The sequence below is a fragment of the Sylvia atricapilla genome, chromosome 4, assembly GCF_009819655.1.
Source record: "Sylvia atricapilla isolate bSylAtr1 chromosome 4, bSylAtr1.pri, whole genome shotgun sequence".
NCBI classification, from domain to species: Eukaryota; Metazoa; Chordata; class Aves; order Passeriformes; family Sylviidae; genus Sylvia; species Sylvia atricapilla.
The window spans coordinates 38460633-38484243 of NC_089143.1; the positions used below are offsets into that span (position 1 = coordinate 38460633).

The following is a 23611-nucleotide window of genomic DNA, read 5'->3' on the forward strand; positions in this document are numbered from 1 at the left end:
GCATGGAGCAAGTAATGTGGTGGCTGGCAACACAGGCTTATGTTCACAGAAACCTGAGGAGCCTGAAAGGATAGATCCTTTCAGAAGGAAAGATGTGTAACTTTTCCAAATGCAAAAATTCGGCCTTGTATCACATACAGATCTGACAGGCATCCAAACAGTGGCAGAGTGTTACCTGACTTAAAGGACTTCATAAGACTGGAGACTCAACTATCTAAATTCTCTATCATTAACTGATAAATTAATTCCACTCAATTGTGTTCAAAACCAGTAGTACTTCAAGATAGGAAGAAGGAAAAACAACTGCATAATTATTGTGGTCAAGTTAGCGCAAATCACAAGTCAGTAGCCAACAAGGACCTATGATTTAAACAGCTCCTTCCACCAAGTAAATGCTTTGTTGGAAGAGTTAGTAAGAACACTCCTTGACCTCTTCTCTCAGCTGCCAAGTTTGACAACACCAAACGTATCTTCCCCACTGTTTTCATTTTTCTCCATTCTGGAGACACTGAACACAAGAATCCCTGGCTGTCAACAGCCTGATGTCACCAGTGCCTACACCACTCCTAAGCATTGGATGCATCCATGTTCAGCCCCTGCACATCTTACCATGCAAGGTGGTGGGTCCAGGAGCCCAGGCCCTTGATGTAACATGCCCAGCTTCCTGCAGTGGGTCTGCCTTCCTCCTTCTGAATCCTTTGCTGCTATTTCTCTTCAGTTTCCCCTGGGCAGACTAGAGACCAGCTTTGATGTATACCACAGTGTACTTCACATACACCTCCTCCTGCAATGAAATGCAGTCCTAACCCAAGCTTTTTCTTGCAGTTTCAGCAAATGCTCTCTCATCTGATTACTCCTCTATGAGCAGAGGAGCTTCAGCTACTACTCCCTGGAAAGAATCAGAAGAGGGTATTAAGACCAAGGTCCAAGCCTGGCTATAAAAATACTACAAACATCTAGAAATACAGACCTCCATGGTTTAACCCACTGGCCTTGCCACTCAGCTGGAGGTCGCTCTGCATGCTCCTCTTCTGATGCCACAAGGTCAGGGAGGAAGCATGAGAGAGTGGCATAGGACACCATCGGCAAACACCTGGTCCCTGCCAGATTCCTGCCTGCAGCTGTCCACATACACGCTAATCCATTTTTTTTTGCAGCTGCACAGCCTGCACAGATAGCACTAACCAAATTCAAGCCGTTTTGCTCAAGTTAAAAGACAGCTTTACCCTCTGCTGACAGAGCACTTAGACATCTATAGTCACCGTCAGCTTCCCCACAGGCTGGGACCTCTCAGACTGAGTTTAAACCAGAGATGGGTGCTGCAATCGCGTTAGGAAGAAAACCCGTGGGGGAAAGCACGAGTGCCATTTCTCTGAAGCGCAGCATCTTGGTTCTCAAGATTATCTAAGCGCGCTGGGGTGTTAGCCCTTTCCGGCAGCACTTGCTCCCACAAGGGTCGCTGAGCAGGGATGCGATGACCGGCGCGGGCAGAGGGGGCTCGCAGCCCCCGCCTTCCTCACAGCGGCCCCGCCGCCGCCCGCTCGCTTCAGGCCCCGCCGCCTCGCCCGCGGCCGCCGCACGACCCTGGCCCCGTCTCACCCCCACGGCCGAGGGCTCTGCCGCCCCCCGCGGGCCCCGGGGCCGCCCCCCGGCCCGGCCCCGAGCATGCTCAGTGCCGCCCTGACCTACTTTCCTGCCGGAGCCGGCAGCGGCGGGAGCGCACGGCACGGCACGGCACGGCGCGGCACGGCACGGGCACGGCGCGGCACTGCGGCAGCGCCGCGCTCCGCCCGCCCCGGCCGCGGCCGCGGGCCCGGCGCCGGCATGGTGCTGCGCGGGGCGCGCTGAGGGGCGCGGCGGCAGCGGGCGCTGCCGCGGGGCGGCGGCAGCAGCGACGGCGGCGGCACAGCGGCGGCGGCAGCGGCAGCGAGCGGCGGCAGCGGGCGGGCAGGTGAGCGGCGCGGGGGGCGCGGGCCGCGGTTCCCCTGCGGGCGGGCGGCGGTCCCGGGGAGGCGCTGCCCGCCGCCGCCTCCATCGCCCGCGCCCCCCGCACCTGCCACGGCTGCCGGTGACCTGCGAGCCGGCCCCGGTGCCGCGGCGGCTGCGGAACTCCGCGGTGAGCCCCGGGCGCGCTGTCCCGCCGACGGCCCCGGGCGAGCCTGGAGGGCCGGAGCAGGGTCCGGTGGCCGTGCTGGGGAAGCGCTGCGGCTCGGTTCGCCGCGCACGGCGTCTCTCCCTCGGCGGCTGTCGCTCGCTGCGAGCCCGGCGTGGAGCGCGGTATCTCCCGGCGCAACGGGAACGCAGTAATGCTGTGTTCAGCATGAAAGTTCAGGAGATTATTTCAAATCAGCACCGAGTCTTGAAGGAAAGTGGGTTTTGTTGGGCAAAAATAAAGCCAATGAGCCCAAGGCTTTACTGGAGCTTTCCAGCTCCTGCACGCAGGATGCTCGCTGCTGTCCCGCCCTGGGAAGGGGAATGCGAGATGACACCTCAATGCATAGACCTCTTCGATAGAGCTTCTATCTGTCTTCAAACAGAGGTTAACTTATACTGCCTTCAATTTAAAATAAAGGATGCCTCCTGATATTTTGCTTTAATTATTCATTCACTTCACAGGATAGCCTCATAAGATAACACTCAATTTGATAAGTGACCTGAGGGAACTAGAATCGAACTCTTCAGAGTGGTCCTGAAATGATCTTTTGAATCCTGTTTCCTAAGAGAACCAATTTGAGCAGTATCGGACAAGGGAGCTTTAGAGAACACAGAGCGCTACTACGCAGGCACTTTTCCAGTGCTTTTGTCTGGAGAGTCTTGTAAGAGACTAGACTTCCTAAAACAGCCCTCTTTCAATTGTTACATTGAAGCATCTTAAATGAAGCTACCCTGATAACCCTGCTTGGGGAAATAAAAGTACCAACTGTAGCAAGATCCTACATGCCACCTCAATTGGTGCATGTTTGTCTGAAGAACTGAAAAATTATTTCAAAAGGAAGAACACAAAGAATTTAAGGGAAGGGGGGAGGGGGGAATGTAGCATTTTAGTTCTTTAGAGATGTTATATTGTTAAAGAGTTCCTCTTTTCCCTGCAGTAGGACAAAATACAGCAGATCTTTTTTCAGTGGAGATGATGTTTTGCATGGCAGGAATCCTTTGTCTGGCTTAGCGTGTACAGTTAGCAGCTGCACCATTGAGATACTTGTGGTTGCTGTACTAGAAATCCATTTTTTTTAGAAATCAGTCTCATTCAGACTGCAGCATATCAACATCAGTTGATGCAGAGTGCAGCTTACACAGCTGGAATGCACATTGTGAACCCATTTTTTTCTGAAGAATTTGGAGTTTTCAGAGGCCTGGACAAACAGCCGAACATCCACAACAAACAAACAAAAACGTTATGTGTCCACTGTGTGTTTCCTGTCCTGAAGGTTCATAAAGTTCAGAGATAAAATCAGTTACTCTTGAAACATTTAGCACATGGTGGGAGTGTGGTAGTGAATTCTGAAGTGATCTATGTCATACATTTCCAGTTGCCTTCCTGCCCCAATTAGAAAGGTCCTGCACAAATTCAGAGGAGGAGGATGGAGTTGGCACAGAACCTGGCTAAAGCACATTGATTGCTTTAAGCAGGGGAACAAAACCCAAACCCAGCCAACAGAGGGTCACATTTGTGACACAATGACAGGGGCTTCTGGGAAATGATTTTAATGGGAAAAAAATCCCCATTTCAGTTCTTGTCTACAGAGTTTGGAATGTGGGGCTGGCATTTCTTTTGTAGTTTAAGTTTCTTGCCCAGTGTAAGGCACCAGTGAGATGTGGATGCAGTTTACAACAGGGAGAGTGACTTGCCAGCAGCTAAAAGCAACCTGTATGTACCAAGCTGTGCTAGCAAGGTCTTCTTTCTCTCTCAGCAAATTGCACCTTTACTAGAAGTCTTTGCAGGCACAAATGCCCATGATCCTACTTTGAGATGTCCTGGATTGTGTTATAATGTCACCAGAAGACTGGCATAACACCAAGGTCTTTGATACTTCCTGGAATTTTTCATTCCTGCAAGTCTGAGCTGCCATCCATTCATGCAGACTTGTGGGCTTTTGCAAATATCTCTCTGTATCCTTTATTTTGTTAATTAGTTTCAACAATTAAAACAGTAGCATTTTCTGTCCATATACAGACCCACCTTAGAAACATCATTTCCAAGACAGTGGAGAGGCTATCACTTTTCACCAGTTACTGTGATTAAAGTCATCCCTAGCAGCATTTTAGAGCATTTATCAGCAATAACAACCTCTATACAGATGTGTGTAAATAACTTTATTTTGGAAAAGGGCCACTATATGTGGAGGAATTTCTTATTGCATTAGGAATAACCAGACCTAATATTTAATTGGCATGGGTCTGCCACACTGAGAGTTTTATTCCAAGAAAAGATTCTTGCTGATATTTTTAAGTCACACAGGGGCCAGAGCACTGCAACTGGGTGTGTGTGTGTGGTTCCCAGTCCTATGTGTGTGACTGTGTAGTACACACACAGTACTGGATACTGAAAAAGTAATGTGCCTTTACTGTGCCTTTACTGTTACACTTTTCAATTGGCATAGACCTAACTGGCACACAAGTCTGAAATTATTCAGATTCTTTAGTAAACTCTTGAGGGCCTTCAGCTAAATTATTGCATACACATGGCAATATACAGTCATGCTTGGAGAGGGCTAAATCTATCACATTTGGGTACAAGCAAGACTTGAGCTGCTGTGTGGGGCAGGGCAAACTTGTTTGAATTCATCTTCTGTCCCCTTTGTTACTTGGGGAGGAAGGAGGCGCAGACACCTTTAATCTGAAATAATCACTTTCAATTGCAATCAGTCATGAGCGCTTAGATTCCTTTAAATTCCCCCTCTGACAAGGTTAATCCTGTCCTAATCATGGCATCTATGTGTAACCTCTTTGCCCTGTATCCCAGCAACCAATAAATGTGAAAGCCAATCATTAAAAATTGTATCATTCCTACAGTTCTATAGGGATAGAGAAGAATTAGTCATACTCAAATCTGTTTTCTCCTATTCTTTTTTCTTATATGTTCCAAATAATATGGGAATCTTTTGTTGAAATAGCATAATATAAGCTATATCAGCATTGAAAACATTCAGTTTTTCAAAATTTAGAGTTTAAATAGAATTTTTAGCCTGCAAAGTCCTTCATATTTTTGTTTAAGCAAAACTTAATTTTTAATTTTGTGTTATATTTAAATGTCCTACATCTGGAATTTTCCTTCTTCCTTTGGAAAAATAAAACCACCAGATGTGCTTAAGGGATGGTTAGCTTTGACAAGCAGAGCTCAAAGGAGGAACTGTAAGGAAGTGAACTGGGCCACAGTCTGCATTGCTATGTTCTTAGCAGTCTCATAAGCCTTGCCAAGAGCATATGAGATCTGTTGCATTTGCTGACTTTGATTTTTAAACTATTGGCAGAATAATGCTTACAGAATCCTGGAATAAATAAAAGATGCAAGGTGCATAAAGAAAATGGAAGAGTTGTAGAAGTTGGTGAGGCCAGGCAGAGTTCAGATGTACATGGAAATGTGGGAGGGATTCTCTGTGCATCTTCATTGTTCCTCCTTTCTCAACAGAGGGAACTCTTAAGCATTGATGTGTTTGCATTTACTGCAACAGTGAACCAGCAGCTTGCTGGAAGTTTGCAAGGAATTAAGCAAGGGATTCTTAAAGCCATACAAATGTTTCTGGAATAAGAGCTTTTTATACAAAACTATATTGAATGGTAAATTGTACAGCCTCCAAATAAATACAAACACCAAGTAAATCTAGATAATCTATATAAACAAAGTTTTTATTTCTAAGAATAAAATTCTTCAAACCATTTATACCTAATCATACATAAGATGGGCTTTGAAAAATCTCCAGTATCGATAATGTTGAACTTTCTTTATGATGTGGGTAACTTACAACTCAGTAGGACATTTTCATGACAGTACCTGCCTCGATGAAAACCAGCAAGCTTCTCCACTAAATATAGAGCTTTGCTTTTGCTGCAGTCATTAAAATACCACATGGAAATAAAAGTTAGATTTCTCAGTCCATATGAGAGTGCACAACCAAATTACAACCTTTTAATGAGAAGTTAAGCATTCAAGTTGCCTGAGTGCTTTTGTCCTTCACTATATTTTGCGAAAAGCTGATTTGATACAGTGGAGATGCTGGAATTACAGGAGCTGTGTCATCAAAAGGGGATTTTCCAAAGGTTTGGCATTGTTAAAGGTACTTTTAAATAACATTTCAAATAATTACCCACCAAAAAATGTTAATTCCTTTTTAGGTTAATAAATTAGCATCGCTGAGTGTTCATTGACATAAGGACAGTGCACATCAAACCATTCAAAGACATGGTTAAATCGATGGGTCCATTCAAATATTTAAAGTGAAGCTCTAGGATGCCATGTGCTTGCTAGTTTTGCAATATTGAGACATGAAGTCAGATAAAGAGAATAAAGAGAGACATGAAGTAGATAAAGAGAAACTGAGAAGAAATTTACTGTAAAAAAAAAATCTAAAACATTTACACACTTATAAAGGCAACATGAAAACTCTTTCGTTGTACAGCTGCTGAATAGAAAGGCATATGCTCCTTTCCCTAAATGAAAAGCCTGGATGTAACATTAATTTTCAATTGCACATCTAAAATATGTAATCATCTTATTGCTTACTACTCTTTTGCTGCAGTGCCTTGTTGCACTATGGAACCCTGAAAGTAAGACAATTTTATCTTTATGATGCCTCTTTCCTTTGTTATCCCCCTGCAGTGTTGTGTGTGTCAGACCAAAATAATTTTAGAAGACAAAAACTGATAATGACTAAGTTTTGATCAGGTTCTGCTATGAGTGGTAGAATAAGCTACATACCTTGATTTTTCTTTTTTTATTTGTTTATTTATCATTTGTCACTTTACAAGACAGATTGACAAATGTTTGCCTGTAAGAACTGACCAATGCCTGCAAAACATACAATTCATTTATGAGCTCCTTTGTTATATTTTTTTTAAGACAGGAGTGCTAGAAAAGGTCTCCAGGTTGCCATACTGACAGCCCTTCCTGTTCACTGCCCCGAGTCATACACTCAGGGGATAATCCATATACAGAAGTTAAATCCCCTCATTCATCATAGGCTGTCATAATCTATGAATCTGTACTTGTAAATGATATACAGTCCCTCTTGAATCTTCATAGATTCCCAGCCCTTATTTAATCCTGTGTCAAGAAACGGAGACAATCACCTTGAGGGAGATGATTCTTCCCCTCTCCTCTACCTTTGTGAGACCCCCCCTGAAGTGCTGCATCCAGGTCTGGGGTCCTCAGCACAAGAAAGATGTGGATAGGGTGAAGCAAGTCCAATGGAGGGCAACAAAGATGCTCAGAGTTACCTTGGCTGGAAATAAGGCTTCTCTGTATAGTGAAGAGGAGATGTACCCTTCATATCATGTAAATACAATGCAGAAGGCCAAATACTTTTTTTTTTTCAGGCTGTACACTCTCAGCCTGCCTTATCATTCTAAAATACTGCTACTCAAAACATTATGAAGGAGATAATGAAGACAATTTCCCAGCATCCTGTATACTAATTTTTAAGATTGGACATATTTTTTTTCACGTTGTCTTCCCCAAGACAATTATTGTATTTGTGTTTGTGGAGTATTAGAGTTTCTTTAGGTTGGGAGGAGGATGGGGCTTTGGGGGCTGTCTGATTGAACAGCCTTATGAAGCAGGGCCAGCTCAGTCAAGTTTGAACTTCTTAAAGGATGGGGATTCGACAACCCAGCTGGGCAACCTATTGCAGGGCTTGACTGACCTGCATAGAAGTTTTTTTCATAAATATTCATAATTTCTGTTGTTGCAGTATGTGTCCCTTGTCTCATGTCCTTCCATAGCACATCTCTGAGGAGCCCATGTCTGTCTTCTCTATACTCTCCATCAGGTGGCTGAAGGCAGCAACTGTGACACCAGGTGATTGAGCACACATGGCCAGGGCTCAGCCCTGTTGGGAGGTTTCCTAAAGTTCCCAGGCAGCTGAAGGCTGCTGAAGAGACTAAATAAGTATGAAACTGGGGGCTGCTTCCCAGTTGGGAAGCCCCAATCTAGATGTGCAAAAGGAAGCTCTTCACCTTACAAACATCACCAGCAGGTCATCTATTCAACATAGCCAGGGAAACAGAAAGCCATGAAGCTATGGACTGAAATCTTCCACTTCAGGAGAATGAACAGAGCAGCTCTTCTGGAACCTAGCATTAATATTTTATCAACTGACGAATGAGTAGAAAAATAAGTCAGAAATTTTCTGCTAGTTGGAAATGAGTGACATTTCTTTTTGTCTGCAAGTCTAGATCCTAATAATTAGACCTTTTCAGTAGGTGGTTCTCACTCACAAGCCTATGAACTGGCAGTGAGCTTCTCACCTGTGTGGCATAAGTTCCTTCATTTGCATTCTTGTTTCACTAACACCTGTTAACTTTTACTTTTGCCCACTCTTAAAAGACATTGTCTAGGGAAACTAGGAAAAGTAGCAAGTAGTTTTTGAATAATAAAAAACTAGCCTTAATTTTGTTTTGTAGCATCAGCCTTTATACTTCATTTAGACAAGTGAGAACTAGAATGAAAATAATTTAATTTTCTTGGTCACTTACAAGCCAAGGAAGATAGCATTGGGATATTAAAGCTATGGGAGCACAATTTATGCATTATGCAGTAAGCTGGCTTCTTGTGCTTCACTTATGAATTGAATAACCTCACTGTTAATAAGATTACATATTATTCCAAGAACAAGAACAGGCCAGTCTTACAGATGTGAGCAAGCCAGGAAAAGGTACACATCATTGCCCTCCTTTCTGTTCTTTTGTGCTCTGTCATCATGTTGTTCTGCACAAATGCAGCACTTACAATCATGACCCTACACCCCTTTTCTTTGGTGGCAGTAGTATGGGAAGCAAACACATCTATGACATGAAAAAATAAATGGTCAGTCAGAACATGTCTCTGATTAATGCTCCTAGTTGGTCCTAGATGTGTCTTCTCTTTAGACTCATGCCTTATTTTAGACAGAGATGTTGTAACTGCAGCTTTTGTCTGTGATTCACATTAATTAGAAGTAAAACTATCATGCTGCAGCTCTGCTTTTTCTGGAGTACATTCCAGGGGACTTCTCTGGATAGAAATGCATAGAGAGCATGCTAGAGTTGGCTCTCATGTCACTTAGAAGAAAAGCTTGTCATGTGTTCTCATGTGGCTCAAGTCTTTCCTTGGAAGTTACTCTCACAATTGGTAAATCTGTTACTTTAATATTTTAAATTTATGCCATTTGGGTTGGGAAATTAAAAACAGAATGATTTAATCTATGGACCACTGGAAAGCATTGTTGAGTGTTAAATGTTGCTCCATATACAATACAGCAGGACAGTTTCCTGTACACATGTTCTAGGTGCTGGAGGATAGCTTAGGGATTCCTTTCCCTCCATCTTAAGAGGTAAGCCTGTCCGTGTCCCACAGCTTTGGGTGAAAAACATAGCTCAGAATAGCCAGGGGTGTTCTTTTTCCATTTCATGCACCACAAATTTAAAAGTTATATATATATATATATATATATATATATATTATATATGTTATATATATATAACACATTAATTACATTGTATAGAGGGGTTTTTTTTGTAAGTATATTACAGATAGCTCATATGCTTTGGCGATTACATTCTTTCCATGACCAGAAATTTGGTCTTTGTTGATAGTGATCTTTTCATGGCAAAAATGCTCCGAGACTCAATCTATTCCTACAAAGCAAATCTCAGGATTCCTTCTTTGGAGTACTGGGTTACTCTCAGTCTCAAGCAGTCATTACAAGAATCTTTGTTTTAGTCTAGTCAATCCAGTTTTCTCTGACTTAGGTCAGATTAAAAGATTATAGTTTTGGCTGCCTTCATCAAGTTTGTCATGGGTCACAGCTAATGCTGCCTCCCGTGGCCAAGATCCGGGGTGGCAGTACTGTACCCACTTCTCCAATACTCTGGATTCTCTCCCTGCTTTGCCAGATATCACTAGCAGTCCTGTTTTGATCTCAGTCTTCTCCCCCTTTAGTTGTGTGATTAAACCATAACTTGTTACATCACTTACGTTTAGCAAAGCAGCTGGCTCCCAGGTCTGTGTTCTGATATCCTCAGGCTGCTCTTGTGCCTATGGCAAAGCAGGAGGTCAGGAGCCCTCAGCAAATCTTCCTTTGCATCAGCATCTGGTTGTGAGCACATTTTGTACCCTTTCAGTTCTCTCTCAGCTTCTTCCTGCTTTCCTAACCTGACTCTACATTCCCCCCAGCAAGGCCACCTTGTAACTTTCTTGTGTCAATTGAGGCTAAGAAAACCTTCTTTGCTTTCTTCCATCTCTTTTTGTTTCCTGATAAGATTGGAGAGGATGCACACCAAAGGAAAGATTGCCTACTGCTTCCTAGTTGCCCTGGGAACATTTGCCTAAACTTGTATTTTGAAACACCATTCTTCAGAGAGCTCTCTCCTTGTCTTCTCAAACACACTGAAGCACTTCCCTGGATGGCATATGAAAGCAGCAACCTTCATTTCCAAACATTCTGCTTTAAACCTACTGCCTGATTATTCCTCATATTAGCCATTAAACTGTAGTTAGTTCAAATAGAAATGAATCTACAGAGGTATTTAGTGTTTTCTTAATATTCTACATTCCAGGAACATACATGAGAAAGTACATTCCCAGGAGTAAGAAGAAGGAGTAGGTAAGAATCTTACACAGTAGACATAAATTATTCATCTCTATTTCCTAAAATTTAGGTTCCATTCTGGGCCAGAATGAAGGAGTCACTGTTACCTTCAGAAAAGCAATAGAACCTTTGGCCATATTGTGGACCTGTCACGTTTGCTATCACTACACAGAGGTAGTTTCTGCTTCCACGTGCTCTGTGTTCAAAACAGGTAAACACACAAAACAGGCAACACCTTTTTGCCACCACACCTTCCAAACCTCCACCCACATCCCTGTGCTGTGTGCATTCAGTGGGGCCCATCAGCTACCTTGAGTTTCCTAATACACTGCTGGCCCCTTCCCTACAGGTTTGCTGTTCAGCCACTGGTAAGATGCTATTTCATTTCCTTCTGGAATGCTAATTGCTCTCCACAATAAACACCTTTTTTTGATTGCTACTGATTTTTCTGCTGTAAAAATATATGATAGACCCAAATACAGTAATAACAAGCCCCAGACAGTAATTAGAACACAAAGCTTAATCAGTTTATATTGTTATCTTTTGCCCTTCACATTGTCTTAATCCAGCCAGTCTCTGCCTGCTTCTTTGCCAGGAAGTGTGATTTTGGCTTTTCTGTATGGCGCAATGCAGATCTGTCACATTGTACAGAAACATTTTATAGACTGAATATGTGTAATCATGAAGAATGTCAGTCTCCAAGGTTAATGGAGTAGTAGAAATGAGATGTAAATAGTTAGTGAAGTGAATAGGCAGAACTGAAGGTTTTTCCCAAACTGCTGAGTCAGAGTGTACCTTCAAAAGCACAGACTCTACATGCTTTGCATAATTGGAAATAGATTTCTGAAGTCATTGTTTATATAGCTCTATATGACAAATGAGATTTGCATATTAATTTAAAGTTAAAAATTATTCTGTCTCTTCAAGAGAAATACTTCCACATTCAGTAATAATAAAAGCAGAGAAAAAAACAAGGACAGGCTTGAAGCTGGGACAGACCTCTACATCATGCCACCAGTTTATCTACAAAAACATAGTTTTTCATTTCTAGCAATGATTCATCCTGTAAAATGGGAGAATTAATTTGTTTTTTCAATAACACCTGTATTTCAATAACACCTATTTGTATGAAAGTTCATTGCTTTACAGAAAAGAGAGGATGCATAACAGAACAACCTAAAGCAAATATTACCATTGAAAGACAGTAATGTTGCTTTCTTTCTTTTTTGAATACAGAGGAAAATAAGGAAGGGGATTTTTCATTTGTTTCTTTTTATTTTAGTGTTTCCTTTATATATGGAACTGATCTAGAGAACTGGTCTTGTCAGCAGTTATTTTGTGTGCTAAGGCAGTTGAGTTACTAAGGGTCAAATGTATATTTAAGAAAATATAAACTTTTTTGAAAAGGAAATGTTAATTTGGGGAAAGTTCATTAGTTTATTAAATTAATCAAATCTTGTATTTGGATTCTAGATAGATTCTTCTATTTAATAAATTTCATTAAGTTTCAGTTATTTACCTTAGAAACACATGAGTAGATACAGTATAGTTGCATTCTCCGATTTTAACACGATTTGTGGCCTTTAGACTTGAGTGAAATTTTCCAAGGTGCTCATTTTGAGGCCAACACTGTGCCCTCAGTCAGTACTGAATGCCAATTGTGTTCACTGGGAGCATAATGAGGTCAATAGAAAGCACATTTGTAACCCCCTCCCCGCCTCTGTCCAGAAACTGAAATCACTGCTTCAGAAAGGCCTCATTGTGGGTGATTAGTTGAGGGAAAATACTGAGGGAGAGTGTGCAAAAAGTACCAGGCAAAATTCTTAATGCCACATAAGGAACGGAAAAGTCCTAACTTCGTTTGTATCTCAAAGGCACATTAACCATAATTATATCACTAGCAAATACTCTTCTTTACTAATCTGCTCTAAAAAATAACAACACTGAAATTACTTTATCAAGCACGAAATACCTTCTTTTAAGAATAGTCTTCCATGCTATGTTTCATCTTAGACTGCAGTAGCTTAAGAAAAGTGAAAGGTCTGATATGTTTTGCTGTGTGTGCTGCTGTGTTTGGGAAAAAATGTGTATATCAAGAATTCTCACATTAGCTCCAAAAAACCCTTCCTGGAACGGTTCTTTCTTACACCATGTTTTACAGTTCACCTAAGACCATGCACGTGATGGAGTTGCAGCACCAAGCTGGTAGTGACAGCTTTAAACATGCTGCACCTCCATTTTTCCTGTTGATTTTGGAATTTAAAAAAAAAAAAAAAAGTTTAAAAAAATCTGTTGAACTTTTGGCATAAAACTGTAGCTGCTACTGTAGCTAAAATGCTGCTAAGTGTCTAGGTGATAAAAGCCATCTCCTACGCCTATCACTTTGAACAACACCATTGTCAGGAAAATGTATGTGTCTTTTTCCAGTAAGGGTATGTACTGTGATAACATTAGCATTTAGACAAGACACTGCACTGATGATTGTGAAATGCATTAATGGATGTGTCACTATTTTAAAAGAGCATATCTAATGGATTGTTTATGTATGCTGTCTCACTGTACTTATTTATTTATTTTATAGGATATTTTAAACATAAAATTGCACAGATCAAAGTAGAACTCTCCTGTGACCTGCCCACCTCAAGGACCTGCATTCAACAGAACCAGTTCCCTGTCAGTCGTGTACACCACTGAAGGAAAATGGACATACTGAACAGCCGCCACTTTTTGTACTTTCTGCCTACCACACGCCTTGTCATCTTTTTAGCAGCTTTGACCACTGCTGAGGATGTGAGTAACAGCACTTTCAACCGCACTGACACACAGCCGGGGGCCGCGCCTGCGGTCATCTCCCGCATCGACCACATCATAGTCAAGGAGGGCCATAGTGCCTTGATCGACTGCAATGTCCAAGGGAGCCCCAGTCCACGTTACAGATGGTACAATTCCAATGGCCACCTGCTCCAAGAGGAGGAGAATAAAGGTAGGATCTTACTAATAGCACTGATGTAGCCTGTCCAGAGACACTTCTGATTTCAGCAAATTGAAAAATAACCTGAAAAATAACCTGAATTTAATGGCCTGGCTGGTATTTTCCTGTGTGAAAATAAACAAAAACCTGGTGGCAGTTATAAATTTTTTATGCACCTTGGAAGAAAACAGTAACTTTTTATGTGTTATTTATAGCAACACATAGCAAGAAGCTGAAGCAATTAACAGAAGGCGTAGACAGGCATCTTTTCATTGGAAGACTTCAGATCTGTTCCTGTTTCTTATTCTGTCCTCCTTTCTTCTTCTCTGGTACCACAAAAAGATTAAAAAGCTGTTTCCCAACTCAAAGGAGGATTCTCATGACATATGAGTATAGTTTGTTGGCGTGAACTCAACACAGCTAACTCCCAATATGCCTGCTGTCTTTACATGCAGTGCCATGGTAGTGTGAGAAACAGGAGATGCCCTGAACAACCAAGTGCAAAACCTATATAGGACAGCAGTCAGAAAGACAGGCCAAATTTGAGCCTTCCTGGCTTTAGTTAAGACTCTTGGGTGGCATTTGCCAGAGACCATAATTACACATGAGCTTATTTTCCTTAAATGGAAGGTTTGGGTGATAATCCTAGTTATACTTCTAGGGAGTGTTTGAGGGGAGTGTGGGTATATGAAAGCTGTTTTTCGCATGTAATCCTTCCATAGTGACTGCTTTGTTCACTGCATGATGAAATAAACGCCTACTTGTAAGACAGCATGCCTGACTAATGGCTGACCTGACAGAGAACTCTGCTGTGATGGGTGTAACGATTGACCCAGCTTGATGTGAAAGAGCAGTGTGTATCTGTAAGAGCTTACTGCATAACTGGTTGTGTTTTACAGTACAGCTTATCATTTTCTGAGTAAAGCTAGAGAAAGAAACTACTTGAGCTACTAAACAGACTTTTGAACATGATTTGTGTGGTTGTGGCCACATACAGTGATTAGTGTGCTGGAGTGTTTTGCTAAGGTTCACTAACAGAAAATTTCCCCTTTAGTTAGGCATCTAAATTTAGGTCTTTGTGTAGTCAGCTGAGAGAGGTATCTAAAACAAATATTTAGGGAGGTGAGCAAAAACTTTGACCAAATCAGTAAAAACTGCAGATGCAGTATTAAGAGAACATCACTTAAATTTAGAATTTCAACAAAGAATTTCTTTCTGTAAGAAATGTTTCCTAGCTTGAGACCTTTCTATGTGGTAAGTATGGCACTGAATTGTTATCAAAACCCAGCAATAATACCTTTTTGAATCATTGTTCTCTTATGAGGGTCAATATGTCTGTCAGGATCCACTGGCACAGACCCAGTCACTGAGTCACAGTTAAATGGCATTATGTCATTTAGAACAGCTGGAGCCAGGATACATCACAAGGCATCTTGTTATTTCACAATTAATAAAACCTACTTTGCAAAATGAACCAGCATACCAATTCAAAGAAATACTGAACAGCAAATACTCTGCATTTTTTGTTATGCTGGAGGTGGAGGAAGAAGTGTCATCTGTTACAGATGCTAACATTTCCTCTTTAAAGGAATTTTCCTCTGCATTTTCCTAACTTTAGCAGGTTGGAGTGATCTTTTTTATTTTATGTGAATATCTGGTTTATACTGAGCTTTTATTTATTCTGTGTTTTTTAATTGCCGGCAAAATTATTCAGCTGTTTTCAAGAATTATGCTGGTGTAAAAAATATTGCTTCAGTTAAGTTAAAACTTCTAAGTAAGAGGATAAAAAGATGTAATTAACAGCTGCCTGTACACATGAACTAAGGCAGGGATCTTGTGGGAATACTTTCTACATAGGCTTCTACTGGATATAATGTAAAAAAACCAATTTGAGTAAGCCATATTTAATTAAAAAAACTTTGAACGTGGTAAAAGCCCGTAACTACTCTGAATTAAAGGGGTTTTTGCCTAATGAGTTTCAGAATTGCCCACAGTTCCTTCCTTGAAAGAAATAAGGGGGGAAAAAATTAAAACAATCTTCCTAACAATGAAAGAACTTCTGTGAAAAGTATAAAATAAATGTAGAAGCAGAGTATGCACCAACCTGTGGCAGGACTGCAATCCTACCTCGTGATTTACATGATTGCACAGGGATTTTACATAGGTTTAGTTCTCTGATCACTGGTTCTGTGTCTTTTTCAGCTGCCTTAATAGACTTAAATAGCAGTTGGTTAGGTTAGGTTTAAGAAAAAAAAAGACTGATGGTAAACCAGGTGAACACCTGACATTCCTTTTTGTGAAGGCTATTGAAATTCCTTTACTACATTCAGCAGATACCTGTCAGGAATGGCTTGAGGTAGTGTTACAGAGATTGAAAACAGTTGAGTCTTCCTCTGAGCAGCAGTATGTACTAGCTGATCTTGTTGGCTTATATCAGCCTTTGTTATTGCTTCAAAAGGCAATCTTCTGTATGACATCTCCCTGTATGAAGCGTTCAGAAGACACAGATGCATTCTGTTTCCTGGCTGTTCCCCACCATATGAACACTTCCAATATTAGGTTTACACAAAGAAAATAATTGGCACCAGGCTTTCCTGTTGGAGTTGACTTATGTTTTTTATAGCAAAGTTGCAATTTAAGAAGTTATATCACCCCAATTAAAGAAAAAATATACATCATCAACTCTTAAATAGTGTAGTTAAATTTGAATAAAAATGAAGCTAAACTAAAATCTTAATTTTAGAACTAAAAGTCTTAATTCATTACCTATATATTGGCAAATACAGTAAATAGGTGATTCTTGAATCACTTTAGCAGTGACAGGAGTGAGGGCTTTTTAACATATCAAATGCGGCTTCATATCTAAATTGTTCTCCTGTGCCAGCTTCTAAGAATATGAAGCATTCATGTATATGAAATGTATATGTCCATGCAGAGGACAAAGTTATCAATTATATTATATTGATAGAAAATACTTTTAAAGATGAAAGAAGTTCTTCTGTGGTGTGTAGAGGTTCTTATGGACAAACAAGGTAAACCAAAACCCTGTCATGGCTGATCTCCTTCCCATCTATTTTAGTCCTCCTATCCTACTTCCCTCTCTTTAAAATCATACTTCAAAATCAGTTTCTCAACACCTCTGAGGGCAGGGAATGTAGTATATTATGTATGAAATGCTAGGGTTTTTAAAGTTTACATTAACAGAGTTATGAGATACCATAACATAGCACCAAAAATAATTCATTTGTAAGCAAATGCATTGTCAGAGAACAAAACAAGGAGGGTTTAGTAGGTTTTTCTCCTCACAATCCCATTGATCCTGTTCTTTGAGGAACTGTGACCTGTGTTTGGGAGGCTCTCTGGAGTAGTCTTATCTTTGTAACTTAACTGACCACAAGATTGAGATAGATGTGATGCATTTTAGCATTTTTTAGGAGACCCTTTTAGGGAATGCTTTGAGTTGATGTCAGGGATTTGATAGTAACACAGCTAGGATCTCAGGCCTTTATGATGGTAAATTCTTTCTCTTCTTGTGAACATTATTTCCCTCTTCCAAAACCTGAAACTAGTTTGATAAAGCTGATGTTTAAGACTGTGCTGATCATGTGATAAAATACTTCTGAGTTACTCTGTTTCCTCTCCAACAGGAAAATGGTGGTTTCTTGACAATGGGCTACTAAACATTACCCGTGTGTCATTTGAAGACAGAGGTAAATACACGTGTGTTGCATCTAATACATATGGCAGTGTTAACAATACTGTAACGCTGAGGGTTGTTTTCACTTCTGGAGATATGGGAATCTACTACATGATTGTCTGCCTTGTGGCTTTTACCGTTGTTATGATACTGAACATTACTCGATTATGTATGATGAGCAGTCATCTGAAGAAAACCGAGAAAGCAATCAATGAATTCTTCAGAACAGAAGGGGCAGAGAAACTTCAGAAGGCCTTTGAGATTGCAAAGCGTATCCCAATTATCACATCAGCCAAAACGCTCGAGCTTGCCAAAGTAACCCAGTTTAAGACCATGGAATTTGCTCGCTATATTGAAGAGCTTGCTCGGAGCGTACCCTTACCACCTCTCATCATGAACTGCAGGACTATAATGGAAGAAATTATGGAGGTTGTTGGTTTGGAGGAGCAAGGACAGAATTTTGTGCGGCAGGCAGCAGAAGGCCAGGAAACCACTGAAGCAGATGAGCTTTATATGATCCCAAATGCTTTGACGCGCAGTGAATCTCCCACAGCTGACTCGGACGCATCGTCACTGCATGAGCCACCTCAACAGATTGCAATAAAAGTGTCAGTTCACCCATTGTCCAAAAAGGACTGCATGGATGGTCAGTCACAGGAAAGCATGCAGCTGGACACCAAGGAAGAAGACACTCCTCAAACACCAGCACTTCCTGTGGAGCCCCCTCCTGAGCCTTCTGCTGAACTCAGTTCTGATGACACAGCATTGGCAAATGACAAAAATACATGCGTTATATATGAAAGCCATGTATGATAGTTACTCCTGAATCTATGCATTGCAGGAAAATCAGGTGGAGCTCTTTTAAAAATACATATTGTACTTGCCGCTAAGCCTTACCTGGAGACTATCATAGCAAAAGCATGTAAGTGGATTATTTGGCACTTTCTTCTCAGTTTGAGTTTGGTTTACCATGATGTATGGCAGAGTAATTGCTATTACATTAATATTAATTGCTCTTTTTGATTAGGAGTATTTCCAAGAAACATTTACCTCAGCATTTTCTAGGTTGGAGTCACCTATAGTGGCCTCCTGGAAGTCACTGGTAGTCTTTGATGTAGGACACTTGAACTTACTAAACATAAAACTGGTTTCCATTTTCCTCCTTCACTCTCGTGATTTTCATCTATTGCATTTTTGCAAATATTAACTTGTGAATTTGAAATATTGCCCAAGAGGCAGCACTCCAGTAGCCAAATAAAATCCTAATAGATCCCATTTACAAAGCCTGTTTGCTCAGCTGCATTGTGATTTAGAGGGCTATTAAAGAAAGTTAAAATGTTTCCATTTCATTTGAGACCATGCTGCTTAGCCACATGGGAAATAGTTTTCCCTTTTTTATGGAATGAAGATTCCAACAATCGTTTGTTTTGCATGAAGAAACAAGTTTGAAATGTATATTACAGATGGGAAAGCCCATAAACATCTTACAGAAAGTTGCAGTCCAACAGCTCTGCAGGGGTTTTTGCATACATTTGAGCATTTTCTATGTTGCCAGAAGTTTATATGGAAAACAGCTGCAAATATGCAAGATGTCTTGTTTTGTAGTAATTTGGAAGCAGTAACTATGTACCACCTTACTAGAAGATATGCAGGTTCCATAACAGTCCTGCAAACGCCAGTAATCAGTTGATGACAAGGCTGAAATGGAAAAATACCCTTTTATTTGGCTTCTTAATTTTGAGCAAATTCAAATATTCTGAATATCAAGCCTAAATTCATATATAAGCATCAGTTTGAGAGTGTTGTATCCAAACTGAAAAAAAAAACCCAACATAATCAAGTGTCCTATAAAATTACAAAGACAGTCATGCAAGCTGTTAAATGTGATATAATTGAGATTTTGGGAACCTCCTACATGTAGGATGTTCCCTGCTCAAGTACATGTGACTCTATCCCAGTAAAGCTTTAATGATCACAGCAATTGTGGCATTAAAAAGGATCAACATTTCTGCCAGGAAATGCCAGGAGTGGAAGAGAAGTGATAATTTGTCTTGCAGATAGACAATAAAAAGCACCTTCTCTGCAGTGAGTCTGGAAAGAAAGCACTTACAAGGCATTTCTGTAGGGTTAATAGCATATTACTTAATTACCTGACGCATTTAGTTTGGAACTAATGAACAATCTATGACCTTACAGTGTTTAAGAAGGACTGTAGTATAAATATAGATACTTAAAACAAATCTGGAATCAAGTATATTGTAGAAAAAGAAGTCTCTTAGGTCTGTGGGGAGATGATGCATGGATGGCTCTCTGGACATTTTAATGAAGTAGCCACATCTCCATAAGGTGTCTCTTGGAGGCAATCAGTTATATTAACTGCACGGGTAATCAAGACCAGACAAAGTCAATGTTGCAGGTACTTAAAAACACCCTTGATAATGAACTGAGGTTTTATGTCAACTTCCTCACCAGCAGTGCAATACAGGAATACCCCATGACTTACACAGATGATGCAGAGAAGGCTCCATATTTATCTTTTTGTGGTTATTTAAAAAAATTACATGTTTAATAATGGTCTTCAGATTTTACAACCAACTTGTGAGAAATGGCAGCATTCAGGTGTCTCATATTTTCTTGTGCTCACCACAGTGGCAGGTTTCTATACAAACTGCATTTGCACATGCCCAAAAGGAAACATGCAAGGGCAAAGTCCCTTTTAGGGATGTGACTGGAAATATTTGAGTTCCAGTGAAGCAATATAAATGTAAACCAGAAGTTAGTTGAAGAGAATACCATAAAGAATCTCACTTCTGACCAGTGTGATTGACAGTAGTATGATGTAAACTGGTAACTTTTGTCTGAATCCAAAGGATTTTTCTGTTTGGTGTTCACATCATTTTTTCAAGTTACTTGATTTGCTTCTGATATGAAAAAGGACAAGGGCAGAAACAAAAGCAGGAACTTGCACTAAACTCCTTTAATTCACCTTAACCTCCTGAGAAGAGATATATTGATGTTTCTGCCTGTCCAGCATTTACAAACAATTCCCATGCATTCTAAAGTTACCTTCCTGGTGCGCAACTAAGATTGCACAGATAAGCAAGGATGTTCTCCTTGAAAGCATAAAAATAACATTTAAATTACACTTTAAATTTTTTTGAAGTTGTAAAAATATTTATTGCAATATTTTAATTTTAATCTTTTTAAACGATGAAGTTTTTACAATAGATATCAGACCCCTTCATGTATTTCTATGGTTTTCTGAACCTGACTGCTTCTCTCAGGCTGTTCTCCAGCCTCTTTATTATTTATTTATTGAGAAACATTTGAGAGCAAATAATCTCTATAGATTTCTTCACTATCACTGTGTAAACTTCCTTGAAGATACAAATGATGTTTTTCCCCAGAGGCTGCCCACAAAGGGCACGTTTGAAGTACCACACAAATGCACATTACAAACCACATATAAGCAACAGGTACCTGGATTAGATACATGCAATACATGGAGTGCTGGATTCTTGCTGTTGCAAGGTCAAAGGGAACCCTGAATTTTCTAGAACTGGAGTCACTCAGAGCTGAGAGTTCACAGGTAGATCTGCTCCAACCAGTCTGGACATTTAGCTTTGTGTTATTATCAGAATAAAAGCTAAACAGCAATGTAGATGAAGAAAATACAGATTATATACAGAACTGATGGTTCTGGTGTATGTGGGTTTTTGGTGGTTTTGTGTCTGCTGCTCAGTGTCTTATGCATCCATTATATGACACTTCTAAACCTAAAGCTCTTCATATGCTTTCAGGAACTTCCTTTGTGGAAGACAGATGGGAAGCAAGACCCAAACCTGTCTTTCCTGTTCCAAACTTTCTGGCTGTGCTATTATAAAGTATGCAATTGTGTCTTGCAGTATTTCTTAGTAAATGGCTACTTTATGGTCCAAATCCACAATTAAAAAATATAAAATTAATAATGGCTCTAAGAAAACATTAATGTTTGCATTGTTATATATTTTCATGCACCTTAAGCACTTCAGGGGCACTAATCTGTTCCTGTCATTGGACTATGCACACTTTTCGTTACATTTTTCTTTTTATTGTACCACCAAACACTAATGGTTCTTAAAACACTCAGAATCTGGAAAATCCAGTCCAACTGAAATTGTATTCTAAAAGCAAAGGAACACCAAGCCAGGCTTAATAAGGAAAAAAGATTTCCACAATATATTTACACCATTTTCAAACATTTTTGCCAAATTTCATTAAAGATGACCAGATTTCTGCAGCAGAAGAAATCAGTGTTGGATTTGAATTTAAACTTATTCTTTTTTCAGTAAATGTAAGACCATACTAATCAGACCACTTAAACATAGTATTCATTATTTTCTCAGCATTTTCTTTTTGAGCAGCATTTGTTTACTGCTGATCCTTTTTTTGTTCTCTGATTTCAGCATGTTTGTGATGAAACCTACCCTTCAGGGTTTTTTTGTCTGTCATATAAAAAAATTTAAAAGAACCCATAGACCAGCATTTTTGTGCAGGTTTGTTGGTAGTTGGTAAGGCGCAGAAGTACACTCCTGTGCTTAAAAATTACTGGATAACCATAAGACTTGCGAAATGGCATAAATGAGCAGATGTTGATTTTTTTAAATCAGTGCCTGTTTTCTTCTAATGTAGATACTATGTCAGTTCCTTGATTTGCAGTTAACTTTTGACAAAAGTACTGTAACATATAACCAGGGCTTTCTGACTGTCAGTTTGGTCAGATTAACTAATTCTAGAAAGTGTTAACAGTGTCAGTTTTTCAAAGTTCTCATGGGATATCTTGGCAGCATGCTATTTTAAGAGTTGGCCTCTTAAGTATGCCATATTTAGTGGGACAACTGAAAGCTTCTTAGATGCAAAGGAAATGCTTGCACTAAAGTATCATAAGTTATATTTGATTTATTATTAAATCCTTTTTGATTTTACAAGAAATGTAAGACAAATATGAATGTGTTCTTTTGAGAAGCAGTTGCTGTATTATGATTTAAATAACTGTTAAGATTTTATAGCTCACAGCTGTAAACCACAAAGAGAAAAGTTCATGCTGAAGTGGCAAAATGAAATGTCATGTAGCTTGTACATTGATCATTGTTTCAATAAACAATTTGCACAGAGTATGCTGAGTTTGTATACATTCAACAAGTTGTTTACAGTGCCACAACACCACTTTCCCACAGAAATGGATATTTGATAGCCTACATCCTGCACTCATTTTTGGAATAACCAGCTCAAACCTTTTCTATGTCCATTATTTTCTCTCCCTGTCTTACCTTCCTATACTTTCTTCTGTCTCCAGCAGCTCTGCTGTGCCACTTCTCAAATAAGAAGAGAATGAAGTTAGTTGTCAGTGCAAGTGTTTCTGCACCCCAGGCACCTCTGTTCCAAACTGACCTTTTATAAGTCCCCGAATGGATTTTTTTCCCCCAGCTGTACCAGGCTTTAATGCTGTGTACTATATTTAGCTCTCTGGCTCTCAGGCCCAAACTGAGTCATTTCACTCTTCCAGTAAAGGCTGACTTGTGAGTCTATGGTATCATGTGTAAGTCTGTAAATTGGGCAAAAACAGAAGCTAAGTAAACTGAAGCTAAGTTACCAATTTCTTAGTCAAAATCAGCATGTATGGCAGCAAATGAAAAATGTGGCAGACTTAGGACACTCAAGTTTATGTTACGAGAAGCTATTTCATACCACAAGACAAGGCAAAAACGAGAAAAGTAAAGCCAGACTTGTATGGCATAAAGAATACATATAAAAGCTTTCTTATGATTGAATAGAAATTCAGCATCACTATCAAATAATTTTGCCATTCTATAGCCAGTTTCTATTTTGAGAACAGATTCGTGTTACATCTACTCTAACCAGAACTTTCCCTATCTGGCTAAGGACCTTAGGTATGACAATAGTACCAGAGTTATCAAAAAGAGTCTTTTCTCCCTTATCTGCCATTTTAAAAATTATTTTCAGGACAATTTAGCTTTGTATCAAATGCCATTTGCAGACTACCACCCTGTCCTGTTGTGGAGCCACAGAGTTTGAGATCTCATATTGAAGATGCAGAAGCTGGACCTTCTGAAATATATTTGCCTTCTTTTGTATAGGTTTTGATTTTACCACACAATA

General features: G+C 40.1%; 1 protein-coding gene across 2 annotated transcripts; it reads left to right on the forward strand.

Annotated features, from left to right (window-relative positions):
- Positions 1-1898: 1898 nt before the first annotated feature.
- On the forward strand, positions 1899-22606 carry MFAP3L (microfibril associated protein 3 like). Of its 2 annotated transcripts, none has more exons than XM_066317604.1 (3): positions 1899-1951; positions 13366-13767; positions 17403-22606. In XM_066317604.1, exons 2-3 carry the CDS (start codon positions 13485-13487, stop codon positions 18263-18265), a joined length of 1146 nt encoding a protein of 381 aa, XP_066173701.1. In that variant the 5' UTR covers positions 1899-1951; positions 13366-13484; the 3' UTR covers positions 18266-22606. The 2 variants fall into 2 exon arrangements, with proteins under 2 accessions (XP_066173701.1, XP_066173700.1); XM_066317603.1 differs by lacking the exon at positions 1899-1951 and adding an exon at positions 10750-10799.
- The last annotated feature ends 1005 nt before the right edge of the window (positions 22607-23611 follow it).

Bases quoted from the DNA above. Each gene is read 5' to 3' on its own strand.
- MFAP3L (XM_066317604.1), top strand. From the start codon at position 13,485: ATGGACATACTGAACAGCCGCCACTTTTTGTACTTTCTGCCTACCACA. The intron at 13,768-17,402 runs GTAGGATCTTAC...CCTCTCCAACAG, and splicing joins CCAAGAGGAGGAGAATAAAG to GAAAATGGTGGTTTCTTGAC.